Genomic DNA, 27,371 nt, shown 5'->3' on the forward strand with positions numbered 1-27,371 from the left:
ATGTTTCCTTTCTATTTGCAGGTATTTGGTATAATAGTGAAAATCGTGATTGGGTTCGTATTGCCGGCCGATAGTACCCATTACACCCTGTCAAGGGGTTGAGACATACATCACTACGAAAGCCGTCATTTTCAAACATAAACAATAGCAGCAACATCAACGCTTGTCCAGCACCACCACCCACACCACACTGTGTTTGCAACGCTAACACTGTCACAGCAACAACAACATTAGCCGGAACAGGAGCAGCAACAACTGCTATTGGGGCTATAACAAATACAGACCTTTTCAATCCACCATCCACATCAGGTTTATCATTAACGAATTCCCACATTAATCAACAGCAAATAAATTACTTTGAATTTCCACCGAAAGCATCATTACTAGTCCATTCACCCCTTTCGTCGTTATCTGCACCATCGCTGGCCACAACAACAGTCGTTGCCTTAGCAGCTGCTACAGCATCAAATTCAAGTACCGGTTCTTGTGCTAACACCTCATTTACTACCGGTGCAACAGGCTGTGTATCTGCTAATAATTCACCTAAAAGTATCTATCATTATCAACATCATTCCCATACACATACACATTTACATCAACATCACCATCATCATCGTCAGCAACAAAAACAACAACAACAACAAGAGCTGCAACATCAATTGCATTATATATCACCACCGTTACAATCGCCCCCAACTCCACTAAAACTGCAATCACCCTCAGCACCCCCTACACCCACCGCTTCGCAGCCAACTTCTCATACAATTGCCATGGGCCGTAGAGAGATTAAACGTTCAAACACTAGTGGCTCAACCACCAAATCCTACGATAGTGGCAGTGGTAAGTACCTGATTCAGTTTTATAAAATATTTCTATGTTTCTTTGGATGTGCGCGTCTGTCTAACATTGTGATTGATAGTTTCCCATTATATGGTTATCTGAGTTTACAAGAACATTTGTTTGTATGGCGTCATTTTTCTTGTACATATTTGCTTTTATTGTGACTTATTGCTGGACCTCGAATGGAAAGTATAAGTATATTTGACTATTTGGGGTTTTTGTGTAGTTCTTAACTCTCTAAATGTGGATTTTGAAAGCACTTTCGTTCGGGAAAATTTAGCATGATTTAATTTTGGTTTCTTTGTAATTAAGTCCTTAAAGGACCATACAGAACGTCAAATAATTTTGTTAATATTTTTATCATAATAAGCTATAAATAAGGAAAATGTTGACTCCTATTTCGAAAAAAAAGTCAAAATCCATAAATTTATCGTAATGCTCTAAAGCTATCTTTTTGGACCAAAAATACCCTAAAAAGATTTACATTTTATGTTTCCTGTAATAAGCTTAAAATTAGGGAATTTCAAAGTCGCTTAAACATATATAGTACTTTAAAGTTTAAAGGGTTAATTACTTTCGCAACACGTAAATCTCCGGACATGAACATTTATCTTCTATTTGTCCCTCGCATCACTTAATATGCTGATGTTAAATGAATGTCTTTAGTATATTGTTAATAGCCATTATAAAATGTTAGCTCTGGCTATCGGTTGTTTTTTCTTTTATCTTTCCATTACTTCTTCAGTCAGTCATTCATTGACAGTATTAATTCATATAATTAAGTTTTTGTTTCTAAGTTATTGTTGTTTTTGTAGTTATTTGTGTTTTCTTCCTGTTGCCTGTATCCGTTTGTTTGAATTTCAAAATCCACAAAATTGCCCGTGTTAATTCAAACTAATAGAGATCTGTATGTACTATATATTTACATGCATAAACATATGCTCAAAGATTAATAAGAATTGTGTTATTTTGAAAGCATTTAATGAGTTTTCCATTATGTGTCAGTAAGAGTGACAATATTATAAATGTATGTCACGTTCTTTAAGCACTGCCATCTATAAAGGCTGACCACTGGTGGGTGGTAGTTCTATTGTGACTGATGATTTGATTCGTTTGCATAAAGGTGTAAATTGTATTTAACTTGTTTGCTTTTGGGGTAGATTAATAAATTATACTGTTACTTTAGCACTTTATTGGATGTTGTATAAAGCAGAAGGGTATATCGCCATCTTTTTTTATAATTTATAAACGGCAGAACTGATTTCCGTCTCCTGGAATATCTGAATATACCCTTACATTGCACTCCCAGGGAAAAGAGATGCTACCAATACCTCGGGTTAACCGGGCTTTCCTAATAGAGAAGTCTATTGACATTAACTCTATTTAAGTAGAGCATCTATAACCTTGTAGTGGCTATATTGGTGAGGTTATTCCCTTTGGAATACATGAGGTGTTTGCGGTTTAAATCCTAATCGCGGGAAGTGAATGTTATGTTACATTTCCCTAATTGAATTGGTTACGCGTCTAGTGTAGAGAAATGTATTGAAACAAATGTTTATCCCACCCACACTTCTGCAGTAGGTGATTTCATTATCCAATGTCAATGATAGTTGTCTGACATTACGTGGATGATATTTATACAAAAAGATGGAATTGATATGAAATTTCAGGAAAATCTCTTAGGTGTAGCCCCAGCTAAGGTGTTGGTGTACCAAGTACAATTGTTCCTTTTTGGTAAAATTCAATTTTCAAAAGAACAACGGTACTCCAATGGCCCATTTTGTATCATTTTAAATTTATTTTCCTTATTGATATAATTATGTAAAATTTCACTTCTGACTCAAAGTTCACAGGACTTAACGACTTCGCTCATATTTTTACTAAACTTCAGACGAAGAAATACTAATAACTTTCATTAAAAAAAGTAATATTTTAGGAATACTTCTAAATAGCTAAAATTTTATATAAATGTCTTTGAAGTGTAATTTTGAATAGACGTTTAAAGTACTTTTTATTAGACCTTGGACTAGTCTATGAAATGGTCTATGGTCTAGTCTATAGAGAAGTCTGGAAAGACCATCACACAGCCCGTAGATATACTAAGGAGGGATTTTTGGAAATTTATACATTTAGAGGTAAAAAACGGGTAAAACAGGTTTTCTTAATTATCATACAAAATATTAGTTATACAAGAAAGATTTTAAATGCACCTATATCTACTTTTAAAATGAGCAGATGGGTATCTGGTACTTTTTTGAAATTCGTACTTTTAAGGGATAAAAATGTGTAACAAAGGTTATTTTGGTACTTTTTTGGCCCTTTATAACTTTTTAACTAATAAACATAATAACATTTTTGTAAATATTTTGGATATATCTTTCAAAATTATGAGATACCTATTTCGTACTTTTTTTAAAATTCAGTCCTTTTTGGGTACAAAAGGGAGAAAACTATATTTTTGGTACTTTTTTTAGCACATTGAGAACATTTTCAACTTATTGACGTATACCTATTAAATAACGTATTAACTCGGTAATATTTATTAAAAAAAATATTTGCTATTTCACTGGGGAAAAAGTACCAAAAAGGGGAAAACGGGAAAGTAAATTTATTCAAACTAATTGAGCCATTTTTTTAATAATTTACTCACACAAAACAAGCTATTGGTATATTATTTTGGAATTCGGATCCTAAGGCCTATATAGGATCAAATTCGGGTAAATTGTTTGGTACTTTTTTAAAGCACAATTTTTCTATAATAAATAAATGCAGATTTGAATCGTTTGAGTTTTTTTTTATCTGTGATATATATGTAGATTCAAACACGGAATATTTTGTAAACTTCATTTCCGAAAAACTCTATTCCTAGGCGAAACAAGCGGGAAATGGAACTCATTTTAATAGGAGTTTCCACAAAGGTAGAATTGATTCCACTTTTGGTACTTTTTCTTCAAATGATACTTTTTGTATGTTCTATAATATGAAACCAATACACATGATTATTAAACATAGACGGTCCTTATTTAATAAGATTCTTTAGAATAGAACTTTTCAGTACTATTTATCTTTCACATGGTACTTTTTGAATTTTCTAAAATATTCAACCTAGAAACATACATTTGAACATGCATATGAATAATAATCTGTAAGTGGGGATTCTTTGGTACCTTTTGGATTCTCTATAATGGGGAACCGAACACATGACACACGGAGCTTATTAATGAGAATTTATTGAGAGATATTTTTGCACTTTTTCGTTTTTCAGAAATATACAATTTAATATCTATATAGGGACCTTAGTGAATAAGAATCTAATAAAATTTTTGAATTCACTGTAATATTGAACACAGAAACATTTTATTGAAAGATAATCTCTAAGAGGTATTTTATAGGATTTTTTCCTTCTTCAAATAGTACTTTCGAAATTTTCTATAATTTGGAAGCTAAACTAGTGAAATTAAAAATACACACTACTGAATGCGAATTTATTCACGTGATAAATCTCAATAATTTAGAACACAAACATTAAAGAAACTTTTAATTGATTAAAAATTTTGTAAAAAAAAGTAATCAACATTTTGTGTGTATTTAATTTTGGTTAGAGTAGCGAAGCACCCAGGGTATTCTAGCTAATACTATTTTAATAAATTTCAATGAACTCTCATAGTCAAGAAAATTAAATTTATGATCTAATAAATAAATTAACTACATTCAAGTAAATATTTTTAGATTACAACAATCATTATAAAAATCTAAAAGAAAATAAACTAGCAATATTTAGGATTATTTAAATAAGATTTTAACTGTCCATTTCTATATTCCCCCCAACAAATTTGACAAAAACTGCTATCAAATGTGTGTGTTTTTTTATGTTTCAAAAAGATTTTCAAATTCAATTAAGAAATTAAGAAACAAAAGTAATAATGAAGAAATTTTATTTTTCATAAATTTCAATAAACTTTAATACATACTTAGTCGGCTAAATTACATTTATGATCATCTCTATTCACAAATAATAAATAAATTGCCTACAAAAAACATAGCAATAATAACATTCATATAAATATTTTTACATGAAAGCAATAATGTTTAATTAAAAGCAAAAATAATAAAAGTTAAAACGCAAATAAACTAGAAATATTTAAGGTTAAGTAAATAAGATTTTATCGGACCAAAGAGCCACACAGTGAAATACACCCCCAAACTAAGATGTTTTCACAAGTGAAACATTATTTGGTCTCAAAGACATTTACTAAATACCCATGTTTAACTACTAAATACTGAGAAAATCATGGTCAAACAGTTCAAAGAAATACACATACAATTCCAACTACACGTGTAAATAGTCTAACTAATATGAAAGACCTACGATTGCTGCTACTGTTCCCATTCCCAAAGACAGCAGACATTTACGGTTGATGTCAAGGCAAATAAATGATTTTGTTTTTCTTCTGGCCTACCACCTGTGGAGGCAAAGTAGCCAACCTATAACCACCATCAAACTTTGCCACAAATGCTGTGACATGGTATGTAGTATCAACAATAAACATTGGAAACTTTATAAGAAAATACTTACATTTAAACATTTGTGGCATATTTATGTATGGGTCTGTATGTGTGTGTGTTGCAAATATTTTAGGGCACAGCTTGTTCAAACCAAACTCTAACCAACAAAATGACATACAAATACGCATTAAACATTTAAACATCCATTTCTAAATGCTGTAAAGATCTAAGTTGGATTTAACAACAATTAACTTGTGTATACCAGTTCGATGTATGTATTTTACTTTGGACCACAACTACAAGTAGTAGTAAAAATATACAAATTATCAGCAATCCAACTATAGAAGAGAAGTATAAATTATGTTTGAAATTCTTGTTCAAGACACTAATTGACATCTGGGGCATTAGGGTGATTTTCTTTGTTGTATGTTAATTGTAACAGGCTCCGCACAAAGCAAAAAATATCAGCAACTTGCTGTTTAATGGCAACTAGTAATGACTTACAAATTATATAATATGTAAGTACTTACTTCTTAGTCTTCACATATGGTTTCCGAATTTGTTTGTGAAAAGTTAGCTTTTTCTTCGAAACAAAACTACTTACTTAAATCCTTATTTGCAGGCGATCGTAGTAAGTACTTACCTAACTCCCTATTTGTAAGCGAGCGTGACAAGCCATTTGTTATAATAATGACTTAAAATGCTATTGTGTTATCAATGTAGTTTTAGTAGTAGTTTTATTGATGACAATGTTGCCGATCTTAGCATCACTGTCTTCGAACTCGATTTCCTGAAGAAAAGGAGTTCGAAAGGGTAAAGGAGTTCTAATTTTTTAAATAATTTTGTCTTTGAGCTATCCATCTCCAAAAGAGCTTCGTCCCTAGTAAATGTGGAAAAAGTTGAGAGTATAAATATTTTATCATTCTATAATACAATAAAATTTTTGTGGCAGACCCACGAAACTATATTAGATTCTATGATGATAAAACCATGTCCTTTCGTTTGTCTCTCTATTGAAAGCATGCTATTGCTCGAACATATAGGAGATAAGTCATCATACTATTTATGAACTTTTCTTATTCTGAATGAAAAAGTTTTGGTAAAACAGGTTCTGTTCGATGACTCATAACAAAATTCATTCCAGTTATGGAATTTTTGTTTGTGTTACTGTTTCAAAAAAATTTTAGTTGTGTTTTAGTGAAAATTATTGCTATTTCTTTCAAAAAATCCCAAAATAAATACCACCCTAAACTGTAACTTCCATCACAGGACACATAAATATAAATTAATTTTTTTAAATCCAGTTAAGTGCTACAAAGAAATCAAATGGAAAGCTTTTAATAATTCAAGGTATCTCTACGCAGAAAAATTTTAGCAATAAATATCTAAATAAGTACAACTCTTTAAAAAAATACCTATAACATAAATTTTGATATTTTCAAAAACTGTATAGACTTAAATACACACAACATATTGTTGCTTATACTTTTTGAGATATGTTATTAAATAAGTTACATTTTCCTTTATTTATAATAAGTAAATAATCATGGATATGTTTACATTAACAGATCCGGTTTTCTTATGATTTAATCCATTCATTAGTAGATTTTTTTTCGATTTAAGGAAATTGTTATGAAAAGTTGTTTCACACAAATTGCAGCTTAAATCCATTATTGGGACGACAACAAAATCTAAATCTACTTATAGTAAAATCTTTCCATAAATACTTAAGAGTTATAAGCAGCTTTGTATGTGTGTAGCAATTAATTCCTAACAACGTATGATTTTTAATATTCTTTGATTTTTTTTATTCATATATGTATGTACATTAGGGTGGCCCAAAAATGAGGTTCCCAAAACAGCACCTTTATAGAGGACTCCACATAAACTTGTTATATGTTAATTTTTGATTAATACAAATGAGGTACAAATGCAATCAAATTGTAATCCGGCCCTCAAGCCACCCCAACGAGATAGATAGTATACATATATACCCTTCACCTTGGTGAGAAAGATATACATATAAAAGTTTGTCATTCCGTTTGTAATTTCCATAATATAATTTTCCGATCCTATTAAGTATATATGTATATTCCAAATCCTTATAGATAGTGGAGTCGATTAATCTTTGTCCGTCTGTATGTTTGTTGTAATCAATTTTCGGAAGACCCCAGATATCTTCGGGAACCAAATCTTCAACAATTCTGTCAGACATGCTTTCGAGAAATTTTCTATTTAAAATCAGCAAAATCGGTACATAGATAACGGAGATATGAGCAAAAATCCGAGACAGCCTGTGAAAATTTCATCCAAAATTGAGATTTGTGATGCATGCTTGTTTATAAAAACAAAGCAAAGAAAGATTTTAACAAAGCAAAAATTTCTAATAATATTGAACATACATACATATAAACATGATTAAGTGAAAATATATAAAAAGCGACTTTTTGGTACTTTTTCGTTCTTCAAAGGGTACTTTTGGAATTTTCTATAAAAGGGTACTTTTTGTCACTTCCTCGTTCTTCAAAAGCTATTTTTTGAATTTTTTATAATATTGATCATAGAAACATAAAATTAATCATGTAGAGTCCGGAGTAAGTGAAAACAAATTAAAAGTGCATTTTTGGTACTTTTTCGTTCTTCAAAAGGTACTTTTTGAATTTTCTATAATATTGAACCTTGAAACAAAAAATTAAGCATGTAGAGCCCGGAGTAAGTGAGAACATATAAAAAGGGACTTTTTGGTACTTTTTCCTTTTTCAAAGAGTACTTTTAGAATTTTTTATAATATTGAACCAAGAAACATAAAATTAATCTTGTAGAGACCGAAGTAAGTGAGAGCAAATAAAAAGGGACTTTTTGGTACTTTTTCCTTTTTCAAAGAGTACTTTTAGAATTTTTTATAATATTGAACCAAGAAACATAAAAAACAAAAATCTATAGAAAAGGATTTTTGGTAGGTTTTCGTTCTATGACTGGTAATTTTTTGGTTTTTATGCACTCACGCAGCACCCTGGTTGAATGAAAATCTATAAAAGTAGACTTTCAGGTACTTTTTCGTTTTACAACTGGTATTTTTTGATTTTTGTTTTTTAAATAAAATTCATGCTGACCGTTTTTTTACACATCATGGTGAAGGGTATATAATATTCGGCACAACAGAATCTACAGAACTTTTACTTGTTTTAGTACCGATTCCATGTTTAGCGTACGATTGAAAATTATCCATTATTTGTTTAGTAGGCAGAGATTTGCTAAGTAAACAGAGTCTTCGGCTTCCACCATGCATGTTCGATCATTGGGATATAAAGAGAATTGATTAACTTTAATACAATTCATAATCGGTATTTTAGTGTTATATCGTTGTCATGATTTTTATACCCTACATCACTTTAGTGGGAAGGGATGTTTGTAACACACAATAATATTTGTCCTATACCTACCTTAAAGTATACCAATCGGTTTAGATATGTCCGTCCGTCCATGTAAACCTTGTAATCAAAGTACGGATCACAATTTTGAAAATAATTCAATGAAATGATCTTCTATTGTACCAGAAATGAAGCCTATTGATGGTTAAGATCGGTCTATTATTTCACCTAGCCCCCATACAACTGAACCCCCGACTAGGGCATTTAAGTCTTGATAAACCTTGAAGATAAGTCAATGAAAATTAACATATGGGCAATTCCATGAAAAGGTAAACCACGACTGAAAAAATAAAATCCTTATAACTTCTGCATTTTTGAAGATAATTCAACAAAATTTGGTATATGATCTTTTGTAGCAACAAAGACGATGACTGTTGAAAATTTTCTATTTTTACACCTCATCGCCATAAAAACGGAGCCGAAAATATCACTTTTTAGCTCATAATTCTGTTAATTATAATACTATCCTAGTTCCATCCAAAGTTTAATTTCAGAAAAACAATTGAACGTCCGTAACTCACTTCTAATCACTAGTATTATGAATTTGGCGTAAATAAGTTTTATACTAATTAAAATCACACCCTAGAATTTTATGAAGATCGGTCCATTTTTGACCCTAGTCGCCATATAACTCCAGTTTTTTATTTTTATCTATAAATTGCTTAAACAAGTATATAGGTCGGCCATGTCCGACTGCACTTTCCTACTCCTTTTTTTTTATTTAAAAATTATGGATTACTAATAAAAAATGTGTCCCATAGTGTAAGAAATTATAACAAAAAAGATACATCTACAGAATTCGCAGATTTTCGTAAATATTTACATGTACTTTAAAAACACTTCCGTTTTTTGTCACATATGATATCGTCATATTTTAATCCATATTTTGGAAAACAAGGTTCCAAATGGAATGATTCCTTTTGCAAATATAGTATTCTTTAAATGGAACAGAATGACAAAATTGTTTTCCCAGTACTAATAATTTTACAAAATCTATACCACTCTGAAGGCGTGCGAATGTCACATACAATAGTATGGTATTGCCAATATGATCTTCTATTGTACCAGAGACGAAGCCAATTGAAAGTGGTTAACATCGGTCCATAATTTTAGCTAGCCCCCATACAACTGAACCCATTATGACAGTTGTAGGGTATTATATGGTCGGCCTTGCCCGACTATAATTTCTTACTTGTTTTATAAGAGGTTTGTTTTCAAAATTACGACATACAACGTTAGGCATATATCTCGCATTAAACCTCTCAAAATACTTGCTACTATATCTATATCTGATTTAGAATTTGATTCTATGATATTATTTTTTCAAAAGCATGATGCCCTCCCCATTATAACCATTTTATAAGTTACTTAAATACACATACATATCGCAGCTAAAGTAAAATACTTTTTCAAGAGCATGTCTTACTTCTTTTCTAATAACACCGATTTTATTTATTATACCCTACACCACTTTAGTAGGGAAGGTATATTGGGTTTGTGCTGATGTTAAAGTATACCAATCGGCTTTGAATCGTTTCCTGAGTCGATTAAGCTATGTCCGTCCATCTGGCTGGCTGGCCGTCCATGTAAACCTTGTGCGCAAGGTACAGGTCGCAATTTTCAAGATAATTGGATGAAATTTATCACACACGCTTTTTTGGCCCAAGGACGAAGCCTATTGAAAATGGTTAAAATCGGTCCATTATTTCACCTAGCCCCCATACAACAGACCCCCTGAAAAGGGCATCTGAGCTCATAATTGTGTTAAATATACCTATATATTGATAAAAAGCGACACAACTAAATTTTATACAAGTCTAGATGACCTCGCCAAATTTCATAAAGATCGGGACTCATTTGACCCTAGCTCCCATACAAGGTCCCCTTCAGAAAATTACTTCAATGCCCAAAATTAACTTATAAACACAAATATCGCGATGAAATTCAGCACAAATAAATATTATATAAATATAAATACATTCACAAAACTTTATCGGGTTTGGTCCATATTTGCCCCTAGCCCCCCATATAAAGCCTCTTTCAGAAATTTAGTTTTTCATCCATAAATTGCTTAAATATGTATTGGAACAAGGAACAATATTGAATATAAATGCTTTATTATGAAAAATAAATAACATTTAATATTCATAACTTCTGTAGGGTATCATATGGTCGGTCACGCCCGACTATACTTTCTTATTTGTTTTTATTAAGGTTTGAGAAACTTTTAAAAATAATGCATCATACTAACATTTTTATTTCACTTACCTTTTTCATTTAATTTATAAATTAAAAACTTTTAAAATGTCTCCACTTTGAGTTAACGAACAAAACTTGTTCTTTAAACATTTTTTATTGAAATTTTTCATTCGTACATACATACATATATGCGAGTACAAATTTGTGACTTAAATTTACATTTTTCTTCTGGTAATTCTTAAAAACAAAGAAAATCTTTAAATGCACGTAAAAATCACAACAACATAATTGTTACAAAAAAAAGTTTCGAGAATTGAAATTTTCCACTTTAACAAATAATAAATATTAAAAAAATGAGTAAAATACAATAAAAAAAGGAAGACAAGATAAAAAATAAAATAATTAAATTAAAGTCAAGAGGTTTTAAAATAAAAAAAAAATTCCTTGAAAAAGACAAAACTAAAAAGTATCATTAATATTAAATAAAGTAGACATTAGTACAAGTTTCATTTGCTTATTTTTTTTTCTAGCGAGCTAATAAAACCAATTAAATATTAGTTAAGATAAAAATTTTCCTGGTTTACTTGCGCTTTGCAACAATTACTACATAAGAGACTTTTGTCTCTAATTTAGTACTTTTCTTTCTATTCATAATTTCTGTGCATTTAAGTACACTTATAAAACTAATATAAATGAGAAAAAAAGAAGACATTTTTCTTACTTTAACAAAACAAAATAAAAATTGTTAATTATAAATATTATAAATGGACAAAAATTTCCATCCTTATGATTTTTTGTTTTTCAACAACTTTCGGTTGCTAAATAAGTATTTGGTTTTAACTCTAACACTTTTCTCTTCCACTTAATTATAATAGTCTGCCACATAATTTATAAAGGTATCGCGCACATTATCAGCACAAGGATTTAAACCCCAAAAGGCACCATAACAACCATTTTGTTCGAAACAGGAGTAACGTATTTCCGAATTACGACTCGAACAACAATTCACTATGGCCCACACACATTGTGAGATGCCGGCTTCCGATGCCGGTTGTGGACTTGCGGTAGGTGCTCTAGCCACCGAAGTTTGTTGTTGTGTTTGTTGACCTTGATCTGAAAGAAAATATGGAAAATTATAGAAAACTAAAGAAATTGAATAATGAGAAATTTAAATTTACTCATAAAACTGAAATCAAAATTTGCAGGACTGGGATCACGGAATATTGATTCTGGTTGTGGTCTGCTTGTTGCTTCAGGGCGGCGGGTAAAAATTGGTGTGCGGGTGGTAGTAGCAGGACGTTGAGGGTCTAATAAATTAAAATTTTAATACAAGTTTTAAAAACACACTTTTTTTTAATGACTTACTCATAAAACTGAAATCGAAATTTTCTGGTCTGGGATCACGGAAAATTGACTCAGCGGGCCTACTAGTGGGACGTTGTGTAGCTGTAAAACAGTTTGAATAAACTTAAAATGTGAAACTTTTTAAAATAACATTGCAAAAAAACCTACGTCTACCACTTGCAAAGATTACACGATCATTTTCATCAGCTGCCACGCGATTATCAAATGAAATGGGAACTTTGGCATTGGTAGTGGGTTTGGGACCAGCTACTGGTATATCTAAACCATTGTGTTTTTTACCAGGTACAGCATGTCTAAAATAAATTTATTTATTACATGAAATTTCTTTACACATCTCTAACTCTTTCCACTTACTTTACATAGATGTATTGTACTTGAGTGGGCACTTCTCCCGATACCTTGGGCAAATGTCTAAAATATGGATTACGTTTACGTACAATATGTTCACCATTAGTGCTACGTCTTACACGACGATGGAATTTCTTTGGTCTCTTGTGTAGTTCTTCTTTCGCAGGGGTTTCTTCGGTTTCCATATCTTTCAACACACTAAAGTCATCGATCAAAGGCACTAACTTCATATGAGATTTTCTATGCTTTTCCATATCTTCGGGTACAATTAGTGGTTTTTCGGGTATAATATCAAAGAGCATTTTTTCGGGTTTCTCCTCTATTACAACATCGGTCATATTTTGTCTGCTATGACGTCTTCGGTGGGCAATGTCTTTATAACGACGTTTGTGTTTTTCCGCTTTAGTTTCGTTTTTGGGAGGTACTGTTAAAGCAGAGAGAGAGAGAGAAAGACATATTAAAGAGAAGATAAAAAAGATATTAATTTGTTTAAAAAAAGGATTTCTCAAAAAGAGAAAAACGAAAATTTCCTTAATTAAGAATATTTATAGTAAATTTCCTACAATAACGAAATATATCGAAAGAAAATTTATCAAAAATTTCCCTTAAAAGGAAATTAATCAAAAATTTCCCTTAACAAGAAAATTTATGCAAAATTTTCATTAATAAGGAATAAATGGAAAATTTTCTTCAACAAGAAAATTTATTAATTTTTTTTTTTTAATAAATTCATCAAAAATTTTATTTAATTTTTTATCAAAAAATTTATTTTATTAGAAAATTTATTGAAAATTTTCCTTGAATAGGAAATTTATACAAAAATTTTTTTAATAAGGCAATTTATTGAAAATATCCCTTAAAAAGAATATTTATCGAAACTTTCCCTTTAAAAATTTTGCACAAATTAATTTTCTTTCAATAATTTTCCTTAAAGAGGAATTTTAACAAAACACCCCAAAATTCCATTTAAATATATTCTTGAAAATATTGCAAAAATTAGTTTAAATAGGAAATTCGTAGGAAATTTCCCTTAAAAAGAAATTTCCGACGACATGGAATTTTGTTAAAAACATCCTTTTTTATACCCTTTACCTTCGTGAGAAGGTCGATGTTCGTCTGTCTGTCCGTCTCTGTGTCTGTTGAATCATTTTCTGAAGACCCCGGAAATCTTCAGTAATTCTTTAAGACATGCTTTCGGGAAGTTTCCTATTTAAAATCAGCAAAATCCGCCCATAAACGGAGATATAAGAGTAAGAGTGTTATATTCGACCATGCCGAATCCATCAAATCATAACCGGAAAGAATAGCTTCCTTATAAATGAATATCTGAATAGGATGGTTATTGACCGATCCTCAGAAAATTTGGTAGAAAGACTTTGGTTCTTACAAAACTTGTTTATGTTGAATTTTATCGTTGTACTCGTATTTTCAAGCTAGTAATGAGCGGTGAAGCCATTTTCTGAAGGGGAAATTATACGGAGGATAGGGTCAAATGTATAGACCGATCCTCACATAAGTTGGTAGAGAGATTTTTGTCAATATAAAACTTGTTTATGTTGAATTTCATTGCTGCATTCTTATTTCTGAGCCAGTAATAAGCGTTAAAGTAATTTTCTGAAGGGGATCTAACATGGGGAATAGGGTCAATTATGGACTGATCCTCACAGAGGTTAGTAGAGAGATTTTGGCTCATACAAAACTTGTTTATGCCAAATTTCATCGCTGTAGACTCATTTCTGAGCTAGTAAATAGTGATAAAGTAAATTTCTGAAGGGGACCTTATATGGGGAGTAAGGTCAGTAATAGACCGATCCTCGCATTTCATCTTTATATTGGTATTTTTAAACCAGTTATGACTGTTAAAATTGATTTCCGGGGGGCCACTTGTATGGGGGCTATGGAAAAACGTGGACCGATTTCGTAGAGAATATTTCAACTATCTATATTCATTTCAACAGACAGACAGACGGACAGATAGACGGACGGACATGGCTAGATCGCCTCAGAATATAATAAGGACCCAGAATATATATATATATATATACTTTTAGGGGACTTATGCGAATCTTTCGATGTATTACAAACGGAATGACATGCTTTGACATAAAAGCAACAACAACATTGCTTATGGGACACACTATGGTGAAGGGTATATAAGATTCGGCAAAGGCGAATAAAGACATCTTACTTGTTTAACATAAACTAGTCCTTTTTTAACATAAACTAATCTTATTAAGTTTCCCCTACTCACCATAATCTTCATTAACAAGATCCTCTTTATATATAATAATCGGATGATCTTCTTGCGCCACACCATCCACCACCTTAACACGATGTATCTGTAAATTATCGAAAATAAAAAAATATATATATATAAAAAATAACATTAAAGCAATTGTTATGTTTTCTTTTCATTCTTAATTTCTGTTCTAACTTCCTGCAAGGAAAAAAGTAACAACTTATTTTCTATGTACAGCTTTTAAGCTGATAATTATCTTACCTCTAAATTATCGACATCTCGAAATTCTTCGTTAACATTAAAACCTGGTGGTAAATCTTCATCATGACTGGGTCGAGCAGCTGTTTGATGAGCTATGCCACCGACTAGGAGTATAAGCAGAAATAGTAAACTTCCGTTAAATGAAAAGCATTTCCTGCTTGGCCGGAAATAATCCACAACTGTGTGCCAATTTTGTTGTATATACATTGTTAGATTGTGTGTGTGTATATGTGTGTTTTTTAGACTATTGTTGTGAATAGCTGTTGTTGCTGCCAGTTGGTTTAGTTGTATAACAGACTTTTTGCTACTTTAAGAAATTTATTACAATGTTCTGTTATAAAATGTTTGCTTCAAACGTATTAACTTTTAGCAAATTGTGGCTTAAACTTCGTTTTTATTTTAGGGTATGTGTGTGTGTTTTTCCCTTTATTGTTGCCTTTTGTTGTTTTTTTTTCTAACAACTTCAAGAACTTTCTAAAATGTTATTTTTCCTTTAGTTAGTTTCTTTTTTGTAACAAACTTTTCAACAACACGTTTTAAAAGCTGTTTAGACTGGCGAGTAACTAAAAACTGAAATTGAAAAAAATAAAAAATTTAGTAAATGGTTGAACAAATAATAATAATTTTATGTTTAAATACGCACAAACATATTTAAGTGTGCAGAAAAATAAAGGCCAAATTAAATTTAAAAATAAGTTAATTTGTTATTTTTGTATACTTCTGGGAGTATTAACAAATACTTAACTAAAACTTTAATTTTTCTCTTTTAACAAATTTAAAATTTTATTATAAATGTAAATGCTAGTTGTTTGCAAATTATGCTCTATGAATAAGTCGGTAAATATAAATAAAATTATTCTTATACACTTATTTACATTTCATGAAATAATTTCTTTCGTCCTTCTCTAACAAGAGTTTCTTAAGTCCTTAATTGATTTAAAGTGAGTATTGCTACTACAACCTTTTCAAATATTGTTTATTTTGACTTTCATTTAGAATCATTTATTGATTTTTATTTTGCTAACTGCTACTTTGGCCTGTGGTGTATAACAAATGTTGTTTTATTTCTTTATTTTTTTCATTTATTTCCATTTGTTTATTTATTCCCTCCCGAAAAAATAAAACTGTACGAACTCGTTTACTTAATCAAGGGGATCTTTAGAACATAAATATTTATTAACTTTTGCGCTGGTAAATTCATTTATTTAAAGTTAATTTGTTTACAAAATGTTTTTAAGAAAATTTTCTTTAAAAAGTTTATGTTTGCCAACAGAATACTAACGAAATAAAAAAAGACAGTAATGGAAAAAAGTTGTTTTCGAAACTTTAACACCCTTATTGTGATTAATGGGTGTTAGTAACTAAATATTTGAGGTTAATTGGTTTTGCTACACAAAATTCGTTTAAACAAATTAATCAATTGCTTAAATAGCAATTAAGTGACAGAGTTGCTGAATATATTTTTCTTATGACTACTTTAAAGAAAAGAAAAAGTATTAAAGTAAACGTTAAATTTTTTAAACATTATTCAGTACACCCTATTCTACCTTATATGTAGTCGAGAATATATTAAATATTATTAATAGAAAATTGATTAAATAAGCAGTGATTTTTACCCTCATTTAAATGCTCTTAAGCCCTTATATTTTGCATAATGATAAACATATTTAATGATGCAATTTCAAAATAAACTATTAAATTAAATTAAATTAATTGTGTTACACAAGTAATTATAATAAAATATTATATTACGTCTTCAGATATTTATATATATATAAAATACGTAAGTATATAGTAACTTACAATTAGAAGTTATCAAACCTACATTTAAAAATGTATAAGAAATTTTATAAAATTCTATACAAATCCTAGAAATCCTAACTTACATAAAAAATTTAAAGGATTAGTGTATATTTTTTTAATCGCTTAATTTATACCATAGGTTTGCTAACATTTTCAGCAACGCTATTTATATACATATATAAATATTTGCATTCTATAGTATTAAATGAATGAATTATCTTCTATAAATTGAATAAATTTTCTACAAAAAAAAAAAGTGAGTATGCAAACAAAAAAGAAAACATACATAACATTAATTTAATTAAAATATGTATGTATATTTAAAATGATCATAAACGTATGATGCATAATTATTTACATTTAATTCATAACTCATACGTGATGATGTACTCGACAATTAAAATATTTTCGTTATTTGCAAAAATACCTCAGATAATTCAATTTAAATACTTGCACTAAATGCTTATAAAATTGTTAATAAAGAAAATTGAATTTGTAATTGTGTACGTTAAAAAAATGCTGGTTCAATTATAGTTCAGTTCTAGTTCAGTTCTTGTTCAGTTCTAGTTCAGTTCTAGTTCAGTTCTATTCAGTTCTAGTTCAGTTCTAGTTCAGTTCTAGTTCAGTTCTAGTTCAGTTCTAGTTCAGTTCTAGTTCAGTTCTAGTTCAGTTCTAGTTCAGTTCTAGTTCAGTTCTAGTTCAGTTCTAGTTCAGTTCTAGTTCAGTTCTAGTTCAGTTCTAGTTCAGTTCTAGTTCAGTTCTAGTTCAGTTCTAGTTCAGTTCTAGTTCAGTTCTAGTTCAGTTCTAGTTCAGTTCTAGTTCAGTTCTAGTTCAGTTCTAGTTCAGTTCTAGTTCAGTTCTAGTTCAGTTCTAGTTCAGTTCAGTTCTAGTTCAGTTCTAGTTCAGTTCAGTTTCAGTTTCTAGTTCTAGTTCTAGTTCCGTTCTAGTTCAGTTCTAGTTCAGTTTCTAGTTCAGTTCTAGTTCAGTTCTAGTTCAGTTCTAGTTCTAGTTCTAGTTCAGTTCTAGTTCAGTTTCTAGTTCATAGTTCTAGTTCTAGTTCTAGTTCAGTTTCTAGTTCAGTTCTAGTTCAGTTCTAGTTCAGTTCTAGGTCAGTTTCTAGTTCAAGTTACTAGTTCAGTTCTAGTTCGTTCTAGTTCAGTTCTAGTTCAGTTCTAGTTCAGTTCTAGTTCAGTTCTAGTTTCATTCTAGTTCAGTTCTAGTTCAGTTTCTAGTTTCAGTTCTAGTTCAGTTCTAGTTCAGTTTCTAGTTCCGTTTCTAGTTCAGTTCTAGTTCAGTCTAGTTCGTTCTAGTTTCAGATTCTAGTTCAGTTCTAGTTCAGTGTCTAGTTTCAGTTCTAGTTTCAGTTCTAGTTCAGTTTCTAGTTCAGTTCTAGTTCAGTTCTAGTAGTTCTAGTTCAGTCTAGTTCCAGTTCTAGTTCAGTCTAGTTCAGTTTCTAGTTCAGTTCTAGTTTCCAGTTCTAGTTACAGTTCTAGTTCAGTTCTAGTTCAGTTCTAGTTCAGTTCTAGTTCAGTTCTAGTCAGTTCTAGTTCAGTTCTAGTTCAGTTCTAGTTCAGTTCTAGTTCAGTTCTAGTTCAGTTCTAGTTCAGTTCTAGTTCAGTTCTAGTTCAGTTCTAGTTCAGTTCTAGTTCAGTTCTAGTTCAGTTCTAGTTCAGTTCTAGTTCAGTTCTAGTTCAGTTCTAGTTCAGTTCTAGTTCAGTTCTAGTTCAGTTCTAGTTCAGTTCTAGTTCAGTTCTAGTTCAGTTCTAGTTCAGTTCTAGTTCAGTTCTAGTTCAGTTCTAGTTCAGTTCTAGTTCAGTTCTAGTTCAGTTCTAGTTCAGTTCTAGTTCAGTTCTAGTTCAGTTCTAGTTCAGTTCTAGTTCAGTTCTAGTTCAATACTAGTTCAGTTCTAGTTCAGTTCTAGTTCAGTTCTAGTTCAGTTCTAGTTCAGTTCTAGTTCAGTTCTAGTTCAGTTCTAGTTCAGTTCTAGTTCAGTCTAGTTCAGTTCTAGTTCAGTTCTAGTTTAGTTCTAGTTCAGTTCTATTTCAGTTCTAGTTCAGTTCTAGTTCAGTTCTAGTTCAGTTCTAGTTCAGTTCTAGTTCAGTTCTAGTTCAGTTCTAGTTCAGTTCTAGTTCAGTTCTAGTTCAGTTCTAGTTCAGTTCTAGTTCAGTTCTAGTTCAGTTCTAGTTCAGTTCTAGTTCAGTTCTAGTTCAGTTCTAGTTCAGTTCTAGTTCAGTTCTAGTTCAGTTCTAGTTCAGTTCTAGTTCAGTTCTAGTTCAGTTCTAGTTCAGTTCTAGTTCAGTTCTAGTTCAGTCCTAGTTCAGTTCTAGTTCGGTTCTAGTTCAGTTCTAGTTCAGTTCTAGTTCAGTTATAGTTCAGTTCTAGTTCAGTTCTAGTTCAGTTCTAGTTCAGTTCTAGTTCAGTTCTAGTTCAGTTCTAGTTCAGTTCTAGTTCAGTTCTAGTTCAGTTCTAGTTCAGTTCTAGTTCAGTTCTAGTTCAGTTCTAGTTCAGTTCTAGTTCAGTTCTAGTTCAGTTCTAGTTCAGTTCTAGTTCAGTTCTAGTTCAGTTCTAGTTCAGTTCTAGTTCAGTTCTAGTTCAGTTCTAGTTCAGTTCTAGTTCAGTTCTAGTTCAGTTCTAGTTCAGTTCTAGTTCAGTTCTAGTTCAGTTCTAGTTCAGTTCTAGTTCAGTTCTAGTTCAGTTCTAGTTCAGTTCTAGTTCAGTTCTAGTTCAGTTCTAGTTCAGTTCTAGTTCAGTTCTAGTTCAGTTCTAGTTCAGTTCTAGTTCAGTTCTAGTTCAGTTCTAGTTCAGTTCTAGTTCAGTTCTAGTTCAGTTCTAGTTCAGTTCTAGTTCAGTTCTAGTTCAGTTCTAGTTCAGTTCTAGTTCAGTTCTAGTTCAGTTCTAGTTCAGTTCTAGTTCAGTTCTAGTTCAGTTCTAGTTCAGTTCTAGTTCAGTTCTAGTTCAGTTCTAGTTCAGTTCTAGTTCAGTTCTAGTTCAGTTCTAGTTCAGTTCTAGGTCAGTTCTAGTTCAGTTCTAGTTCAGTTCTAGTTCAGTTCTAGTTCAGTTCTAGTTCAGTTCTAGTTCAGTTCTAGTTCAGTTCTAGTTCAGTTCTAGTTCAGTTCTAGTTCAGTTCTAGTTCAGTTCTAGTTCAGTTCTAGTTCAGTTCAGTTCTAGTTCAGTTCTAGTTCAGTTCTAGTTCAGTTCTAGTTCAGTTCTAGTTCAGTTCTAGTTCAGTTCTAGTTCAGTTCTAGTTCAGTTCTAGTTCAGTTCAGTTCTAGTTCAGTTCTAGTTCAGTTCTAGTTCAGTTCTAGTTCAGTTCTAGTTCAGTTCTAGTTCAGTTCTAGTTCAGTTCTAGTTCAGTTCTAGTTCAGTTCTAGTTCAGTTCTAGTTCAGTTCTAGTTCAGTTCTAGTTCAGTTCTAGTTCAGTTCTAGTTCAGTTCTAGTTTAGTTCTAGTTCAGTTCTATTTCAGTTCTAGTTCAGTTCTAGCTCAGTTCTAGTTCAGTTCTAGTTCAGTTCTAGTTCAGTTCTAGTTCAGTTCTAGTTCAGTTCTAGTTCAGTTCTAGTTCAGTTCTAGTTCAGTTCTAGTTCAGTTCTAGTTCAGTTCTAGTTCAGTTCTAGTTCAGTTCTAGTTCAGTTCTAGTTCAGTTCTAGTTCAGTTCTAGTTCAGTTCTAGTTCAGTTCTAGTTCAGTTCTAGTTCAGTTCTAGTTCAGTTCTAGTTCAGTTCTAGTTCAGTTCTAGTTCAGTTCTAGTTCAGTTCTAGTTCAGTTCTAGTTCAGTTCTAGTTCAGTTCTAGTTCAGTTCTAGTTCAGTTCTAGTTCAGTTCTAGTTCTAGTTCAGTTCTAGTTCAGTTCTAGTTCAGTTCTAGTTCAGTTCTAGTTCAGTTCTAGTTCAGTTCTAGTTCAGTTCTAGTTCAGTTCTAGTTCAGTTCTAGTTCAGTTCTAGTTCAGTTCTAGTTCAGTTCTAGTTCAGTTCTAGTTCAGTTCTAGTTCAGTTCTAGTTCAGTTCTAGTTCAGTTCTAGTTCAGTTCTAGTTCAGTTCTAGTTCAGTTCTAGATCAGTTCTAGTTCTGTTCTAATTCATTTCTAGTTTAGTTCTAGTTCACTTCTAGTTCAGTTATAAATATTATAAATTACGAAGTTAAACAAAATAATTATTTAAATTTAGTATTTAACTTTTCCAAAGGCAGCAATAAATCACGTTTTGTTTTTATGATGTTTAAAAGTCATTTTCAATGATAAGTATTTAAAAATTTTATCACAATTTTTTTTTGTTGTTAAGGTGGTAATTATAAATACATTTAAATTGTTTGAATTAGAAAAATAACGTTTAATTACTTTTAATATATTTTTATTTAAAAAAATCTTCTTATATTTATTCACTTTATAAACTTCACTGTTGACTGTTTGAATTTCAAACCACAATTGATATCTTAATGTTTATTTAAATGCTATTTAAGCAAAATTTTCATTTGTTAAAAACATTATTTTTTTATTTGTTATTTCCACTTAATTTTTGTTTTTGCAGTAGAAATTTTCTTAACAAGACAACAAATCGAAGTAAAATAAAAAAAATTAAAAAAAAACAAAATTGTGCATACAAAGATTAGAACGTTTTAAAGGAACTGAAGCATTTTTATAAAAAGAAAAAAAGCAACAAATACAAGAACATATTGGTAAAAAAACTGAGATAATGCAAACACAAAATATCAATTGTAAAAAAGACACAACACTTTTTATCTTTTTATTTATTTTTTTTTTTTTTCGCTACAAATATCTATTGTTTTGTACTTTTTATCCGCTGAGGAAAAAAACACTCACACTCTTCACTTTTAACTTAATACTATGAAATGGGGAAAAATTTTCAAAAAATCGCAAGAAGCAATAAATATTCATTTTTCAAATTAATACAACACTTGTGTACATAAATTTTAATATTTATTATTAAGTACTTTGTATCTTTTTTTCTTTTTCTTAGATATAAACAGTGTGATTACACTGTGGGTTCAAAAGAAAACAAAACCCAAACAATTATTTCTCAACAATTTTCTATTTTTAAGAAAACAAAATTTTCTTGAAAAATTAAATACGATTAATTTTCTATTAAAATTTTATTTCGATTAATTTTACATTTTTAATATTTTTCTTTTTTTTAATTTTCGATAAATATTATATTTTTAAATTTTTATAAGAATCATTTACTTTTAGAAAATTTTAGTAAATTTTCAACTATTAGAAAACTTGTTGGCAAATTCTATTCTATTTTCTGAGAAGTTTTCTATTTTGCAATCGATATTTTTCTACAATATTTATATTTAATACAGAGTATCAATTTTCGTTAATCAACTTTTCATCACCTCCAATACCACTGTTCGTTCCTATGACTGTTATCATTTAGCATCATACCAAAATAAATAAATAAGTCAGCAATTGTTATCGCGCTAAATAATTGAAAAATTATTTGACAAAATTGTGTCAATATACATTTTTTAATATTAAATTTCTATCACATAAATAAAAATAAAACCGATAAAATTCTAGTATAGATTTATGGAATTCCCACGTCATAAAAAATACATTGAACTTAAATGAATGTTTGGTTCTTACACCAAATGAATCATGTTTGTTTTAGTAGTTAGTGGACGTTTAAATTTAAAAAGCAAACAATTCTTTAAGAATTGAATACCAGTTTTTTTTATAATATAAAGTAAAATACTAATCTGTACATAAAGATAAGGAATTCTTCGTTTCCCTTTTTTTCATGACGTCATTTACAAGAATCAATTGAATTGATAATATTTTTACTGCTAAAAAAACACATGTAGAAATGAATGAATCAATCAAATGTTTCGAATTAAACATTATTTTTAGAGTCTCACAAATGTCTACTTCATTTTTGTGACTTTGCACTTTTTTGCTGAAAATCTTTTAAACTGTTGCTTGTACTAGGTTTTGGGTTTTTCAATATTTGCATCACTGAAAATATTTGATTTTAACATTAAATTAAATGGAATTTAATTTTAATTTACGCTGAACATTGTTTATAAAATACTCGTTTGAATTCACTACAAATGTATTATTTTTAATGGTTTATTTATGTGTAAAAGTCATTAAAAAGATTCTATAGTATTTAGTAGTATTTTAGAAATAAGCGTGCGATCTTTAGTTTGGGTTTTTTTTGTTTCAAAATATTTGGTTTAATAATTAAATATTTAATGTCTGTGGTTAGGTTGAACAAATAATTAAAACACGCGAGTGTGCTTTTTGCCAAATTAAGTTTTTTGTTAAATTTAATTTGTGCTATTACAAATAAATTTCAAAACTTCTAGTTTCCAAGTAAAACTAAAACTAAAAATTACTTATAATAATTTTATATTTTTCTGAAAGCCATTCTTGTGTAAAAGAATATTTTAGTTTGAAAACATATGCTATTTCTCGAATACGTTGCCCCTTTCACGTTTCGAATTTGACATAGTTATTCCCATTCTATTTTTTCGATATTGCAGATGTATTTTTTTTTTGTGTTGATATTTGTCCGATCCGCTAAGTGCTACTTGTATGGTGGGTAGGTAAACGAAAGAATCGGTTTTGAAAAATTTTCAATAGCTTTTTTAAAACTATTTTCAAAAAGGCGAAATTTTGAAGGGTGCTTTCCACCATCGTGGTTTAACTTCCCAGAATTTCCTACACTATTAAAGAAACAAATTTGATTACCTTCATGAATGAAAACATAACTAAAGATGACTATTGGCCTAGCCACCATAAAACCGGACCTTTCGATTTGACCTTTTTAGCACATAATTACGTTAAATACACTACTACCTCTCTAACTAACTAACTAACTAACTAACTAACTAACTAACTAACTAACTAACTAACTAACTAACTAACTAACTAACTAACTAACTAACTAACTAACTAACTAACTAACTAACTAACTAACTAACTACTACTAACTAACTAACTAACTAACTAACTAACTAACTAACTAACTACTAACTAACTAACTAACTAACTAACTAACTAACTAACTAACTAACTAACTAACTAACTAACTAACTAACTAACTAACTAACTAACTAACTAACTAACTACTAACTAACTAACTAACTAACTAACTAACTAACTAACTAACTAACTACTACTAACTAACTAACTAACTAACTAACTAACTAACTAACTAACTAACTAACTACTAACTAACTAACTAACTAACTAACTAACTAACTAACTAACTAACTAACTAACTAACTAACTAACTAACTAACTAACTAACTAACTACTAACTAACTAACTACTAACTACTAACTAACTAACTAACTAACTAACTAACTAACTAACTAACTACTAACTAACTAACTAACTAACTAACTAACTAACTAACTAACTAACTAACTAACTACTAACTAACTACTAACTAACTAACTAACTAACTAACTAACTAACTAACTAACTAACTAACTAACTAACTAACTAACTAACTAACTAACTAACTACTAACTAACTAACTAACTAACTAACTAACTAACTAACTAACTAACTAACTAACTACTAACTAACTAACTAACTAACTAACTAACTAACTAACTAACTAACTAACTAACTAACTAACTAACTAACTAACTAACTACTAACTAACTAACTAACCTAACTACTAACTAACTACCTAACTAACTAACGAAACTAACTAACTAACTAACTAACTAACTAACTACAACTAACTAACTAACTAACTAACTACTAACTAACTACTAACTAACTAACTAACTAACTAACTAACATACTAACTAACTACTAACTAACTAACTAACTAACTAACTAACTAACTAACTACTAACTAACTACTAACTAACTAACTACTAACTAACTTACTAAGTTTAAGCAAGCAAGATCGACCTTTATTTAACCTTAGCACCCCATACAATCCCCCTTGGAAAGTAAGCTACTGACTAGGTTCTACATACCATAAAGTTTCCGAAGATTTTTGTAATGATCGGCCTTTATTTAACCCTTGCACCCATACAAATCGCCCTTTGAATAAAAATGTCTTACACGTCAAAAATTGACATATAAGTTATAACCATTAGTATAGCGATGAAATTCAGCATAACTAACTTTTATATAAAAATACATTCCTTTTCCAAATTTTATGAAGATCGGTCCATATTTGAATCTAACTCCCATATAAAGCCTCTTTTAGAAAATTAGTTCTTCATCAATTAACTGCTTAAATATAGGGAAATTAACGTAAAATTCGGTGGTGTGTCATAATGTACATGAACGTAATGACACACCAAACATGGACATTATGACATTTTCATAAGTGTTATAATGCCCATGAGAAGCGTGGCATTAAGTCCATGGATTACAAAAAGTCCATTTGTCATGAAAAGGCTTAATACAGCAATGCCGGTATTCGAAATACAACGGAGTTTAAAATCCCTCCGAAGGACGGCTATCCAAGACACTTTCTTAAATGAATCCAAAATACAACATGCACCAAAGTTACGAGCAATTCCATCCGGAATAAGAGTGCCTTTTTCTTAAATCCTAAACAAATTTTACATACATTTTTATGTTTTAAAAGTGTCACAAAATCAATGAACATTATAACACTTTTGTAAGTGTTATAACGTCCAAGGGCACTAAGACTCTTTTTGGTGTGACATAACGTCCATGGTCATTATGAAAAGGTTTAAAATACAACATGCACCAAAGTTACGAGCAAATCCTAAATAAATTTTTCAATACATTTATGTATTAAAAGTGTCATAACGTCCATGGACACTATGTGACATAATATCCATGGACGTTATGTCACACCAAAATGAAAACCCCATGTAAAATGAAATCTGAACCGATGTGAAAATACTTTTATGTGCATAAATATATACTACAAAATAGTAAAAGATACATCGGTTCCTTATATTAATTTATTCTTAAAAAAAATCCTTTCCTTTTGCAGCATATGTTTTCATTAATTAAGTTTTTGTTTTATCTTTATTTAATTTGAACTTTTCATTTTGTAATTTATTTTCTTTTATCTTTTCTTTTTTTAGTTTGTATAACACACACATGTAAAAAATTTACAGAAAAACCAGAACATCCAGAAAATCATAGCAATTTCCCTTAGAAAATTCCCCAGAAAAACACCCAGTGTAGTTATATGCAGATTATGATTATACCCTTTTCAATGGAGCTTTATTAAATACCATCATTTTTCTAAATGTATAAATAAATAATTATATTCATTAAATTAAATTAAATTATAAAATTTGTATGAATATTATTTAATAAATCATAAATAAGCTCATTACGATAAACAAAAATAATTTTTAAAATAGTTCAACCGGAATGTATGTATGTGTTATTAAATTATCCCATATTTTACATAGTTTGTATTTAATATTAATGTTGTTAGTTATTTAAAATAGTAATAATTAGATTTACAATAAATAGTAATCAATTATTTTTCATATTGCATATTTAAGATTTCTTTACATATGTTATATTAGTTGAAATAATAAACGAACTTTTTCATTAACGAGTTTTTGTTTTCCTTAGCTGTTCAAATAGCAAAGATACACACACACAATATCATCAACACCTTATTAACATTACAACAAATTCTTATACATAAGCCCAATTTTTATTAAAAACATACACAACCATCCACCACACGTCATACGTCATCAAAAATTTTGTCTGCAAATTTGTCCAACCTCGATTTTAACGAAAAATTGAAATCTTAATACCAGGTGACCAGAATTCTCAGATGGTACTACTATTTGAAATTTGTTCAATGAAAACACATGTAAATAAACCACATATTAAATATGCGGGTAAAGTAACACATACTTTTAGGCTTAAAATTAAAGTTGATTTTAATTACATCCCCAAAGTATGCATTGCAATGCTGAAAAACTTAAATTTGCACAGGGTGAGTCAAGTATTTATGATTTATAAAAAAATTTCACATGCAGCTTGCTGAAAATTCTATGAGCCTGGTATTAAGATTTCAATTTTGAACAAAATCGAAGGTTGGGCAAAATTGCAAACAAAATTTTTGATGACGTAGTAGTTTAAGGGATGCATGTGAGTCTATGTATGTAAAACATTTAATAGGAAATTATGCATGTGTATGTTTGTAAGTAGGCATGTAATTTTGTTTGTTTATTTGTACGTATATTTCTGCGTATAAATAAACATAAACAAAACAAATGAAAATAAAAATGCTTTTGTTTATGAAACATGTTTTTTTTAGTTTAATGAATTAATTAATTTATTACATAGTATTATTTCTTTATTATTGCAAAAATAAAAAACAGTGTATATTTCTTTATTTAATATGTTAATAGAAAAATAGTAAATATGAGAATTTATAAAAT

General features: G+C 29.8%; 2 protein-coding genes across 5 annotated transcripts in view; one reads left to right on the forward strand and one right to left on the reverse strand.

Annotated features, from left to right (window-relative positions):
• On the forward strand, positions 1-26,183 carry LOC119603294 (mastermind-like domain-containing protein 1). The gene is made up of 3 exons (XM_037955281.1): positions 1-21; positions 75-840; positions 26,043-26,183. The coding sequence occupies exons 1-3, from the start codon at positions 1-3 to the stop codon at positions 26,114-26,116; spliced, it is 861 nt and encodes a 286-aa protein (XP_037811209.1). The 3' UTR covers positions 26,117-26,183.
• LOC119603295 overlaps positions 11,511-27,371 on the reverse strand; it is a 34,316-nt gene continuing 18,455 nt past the window's right edge. The window contains exons 1-8 of one of the 4 annotated variants that reach the window (XM_037955285.1): positions 21,805-21,823; positions 15,190-15,759; positions 14,941-15,028; positions 12,696-13,113; positions 12,489-12,634; positions 12,342-12,422; positions 12,155-12,283; positions 11,511-12,089 (exon numbers count right to left, since the gene is read on the reverse strand). In XM_037955285.1, coding sequence (XP_037811213.1) covers positions 11,839-12,089; positions 12,155-12,283; positions 12,342-12,422; positions 12,489-12,634; positions 12,696-13,113; positions 14,941-15,028; positions 15,190-15,396 — 1,320 coding nt within the window. In that variant the 5' untranslated portion in view covers positions 15,397-15,759; positions 21,805-21,823 and the 3' untranslated portion in view covers positions 11,511-11,838. Of the gene's footprint in view, positions 12,090-12,154; positions 12,284-12,341; positions 12,423-12,488; positions 12,635-12,695; positions 13,114-14,940; positions 15,029-15,189; positions 15,760-21,321; positions 21,391-21,804; positions 21,824-27,371 lie in introns of those variants that run through there. The other 3 variants (XM_037955282.1, XM_037955284.1, XM_037955286.1) reach the window with 3 other exon arrangements.

Source organism: Lucilia sericata, unplaced genomic scaffold, assembly GCF_015586225.1.
Source record: "Lucilia sericata isolate MDLA Ls3-8-SP2 unplaced genomic scaffold, ASM1558622v1 Contig000289F_arrow, whole genome shotgun sequence".
Lineage (NCBI taxonomy): Eukaryota > Metazoa > Arthropoda > Insecta > Diptera > Calliphoridae > Lucilia > Lucilia sericata.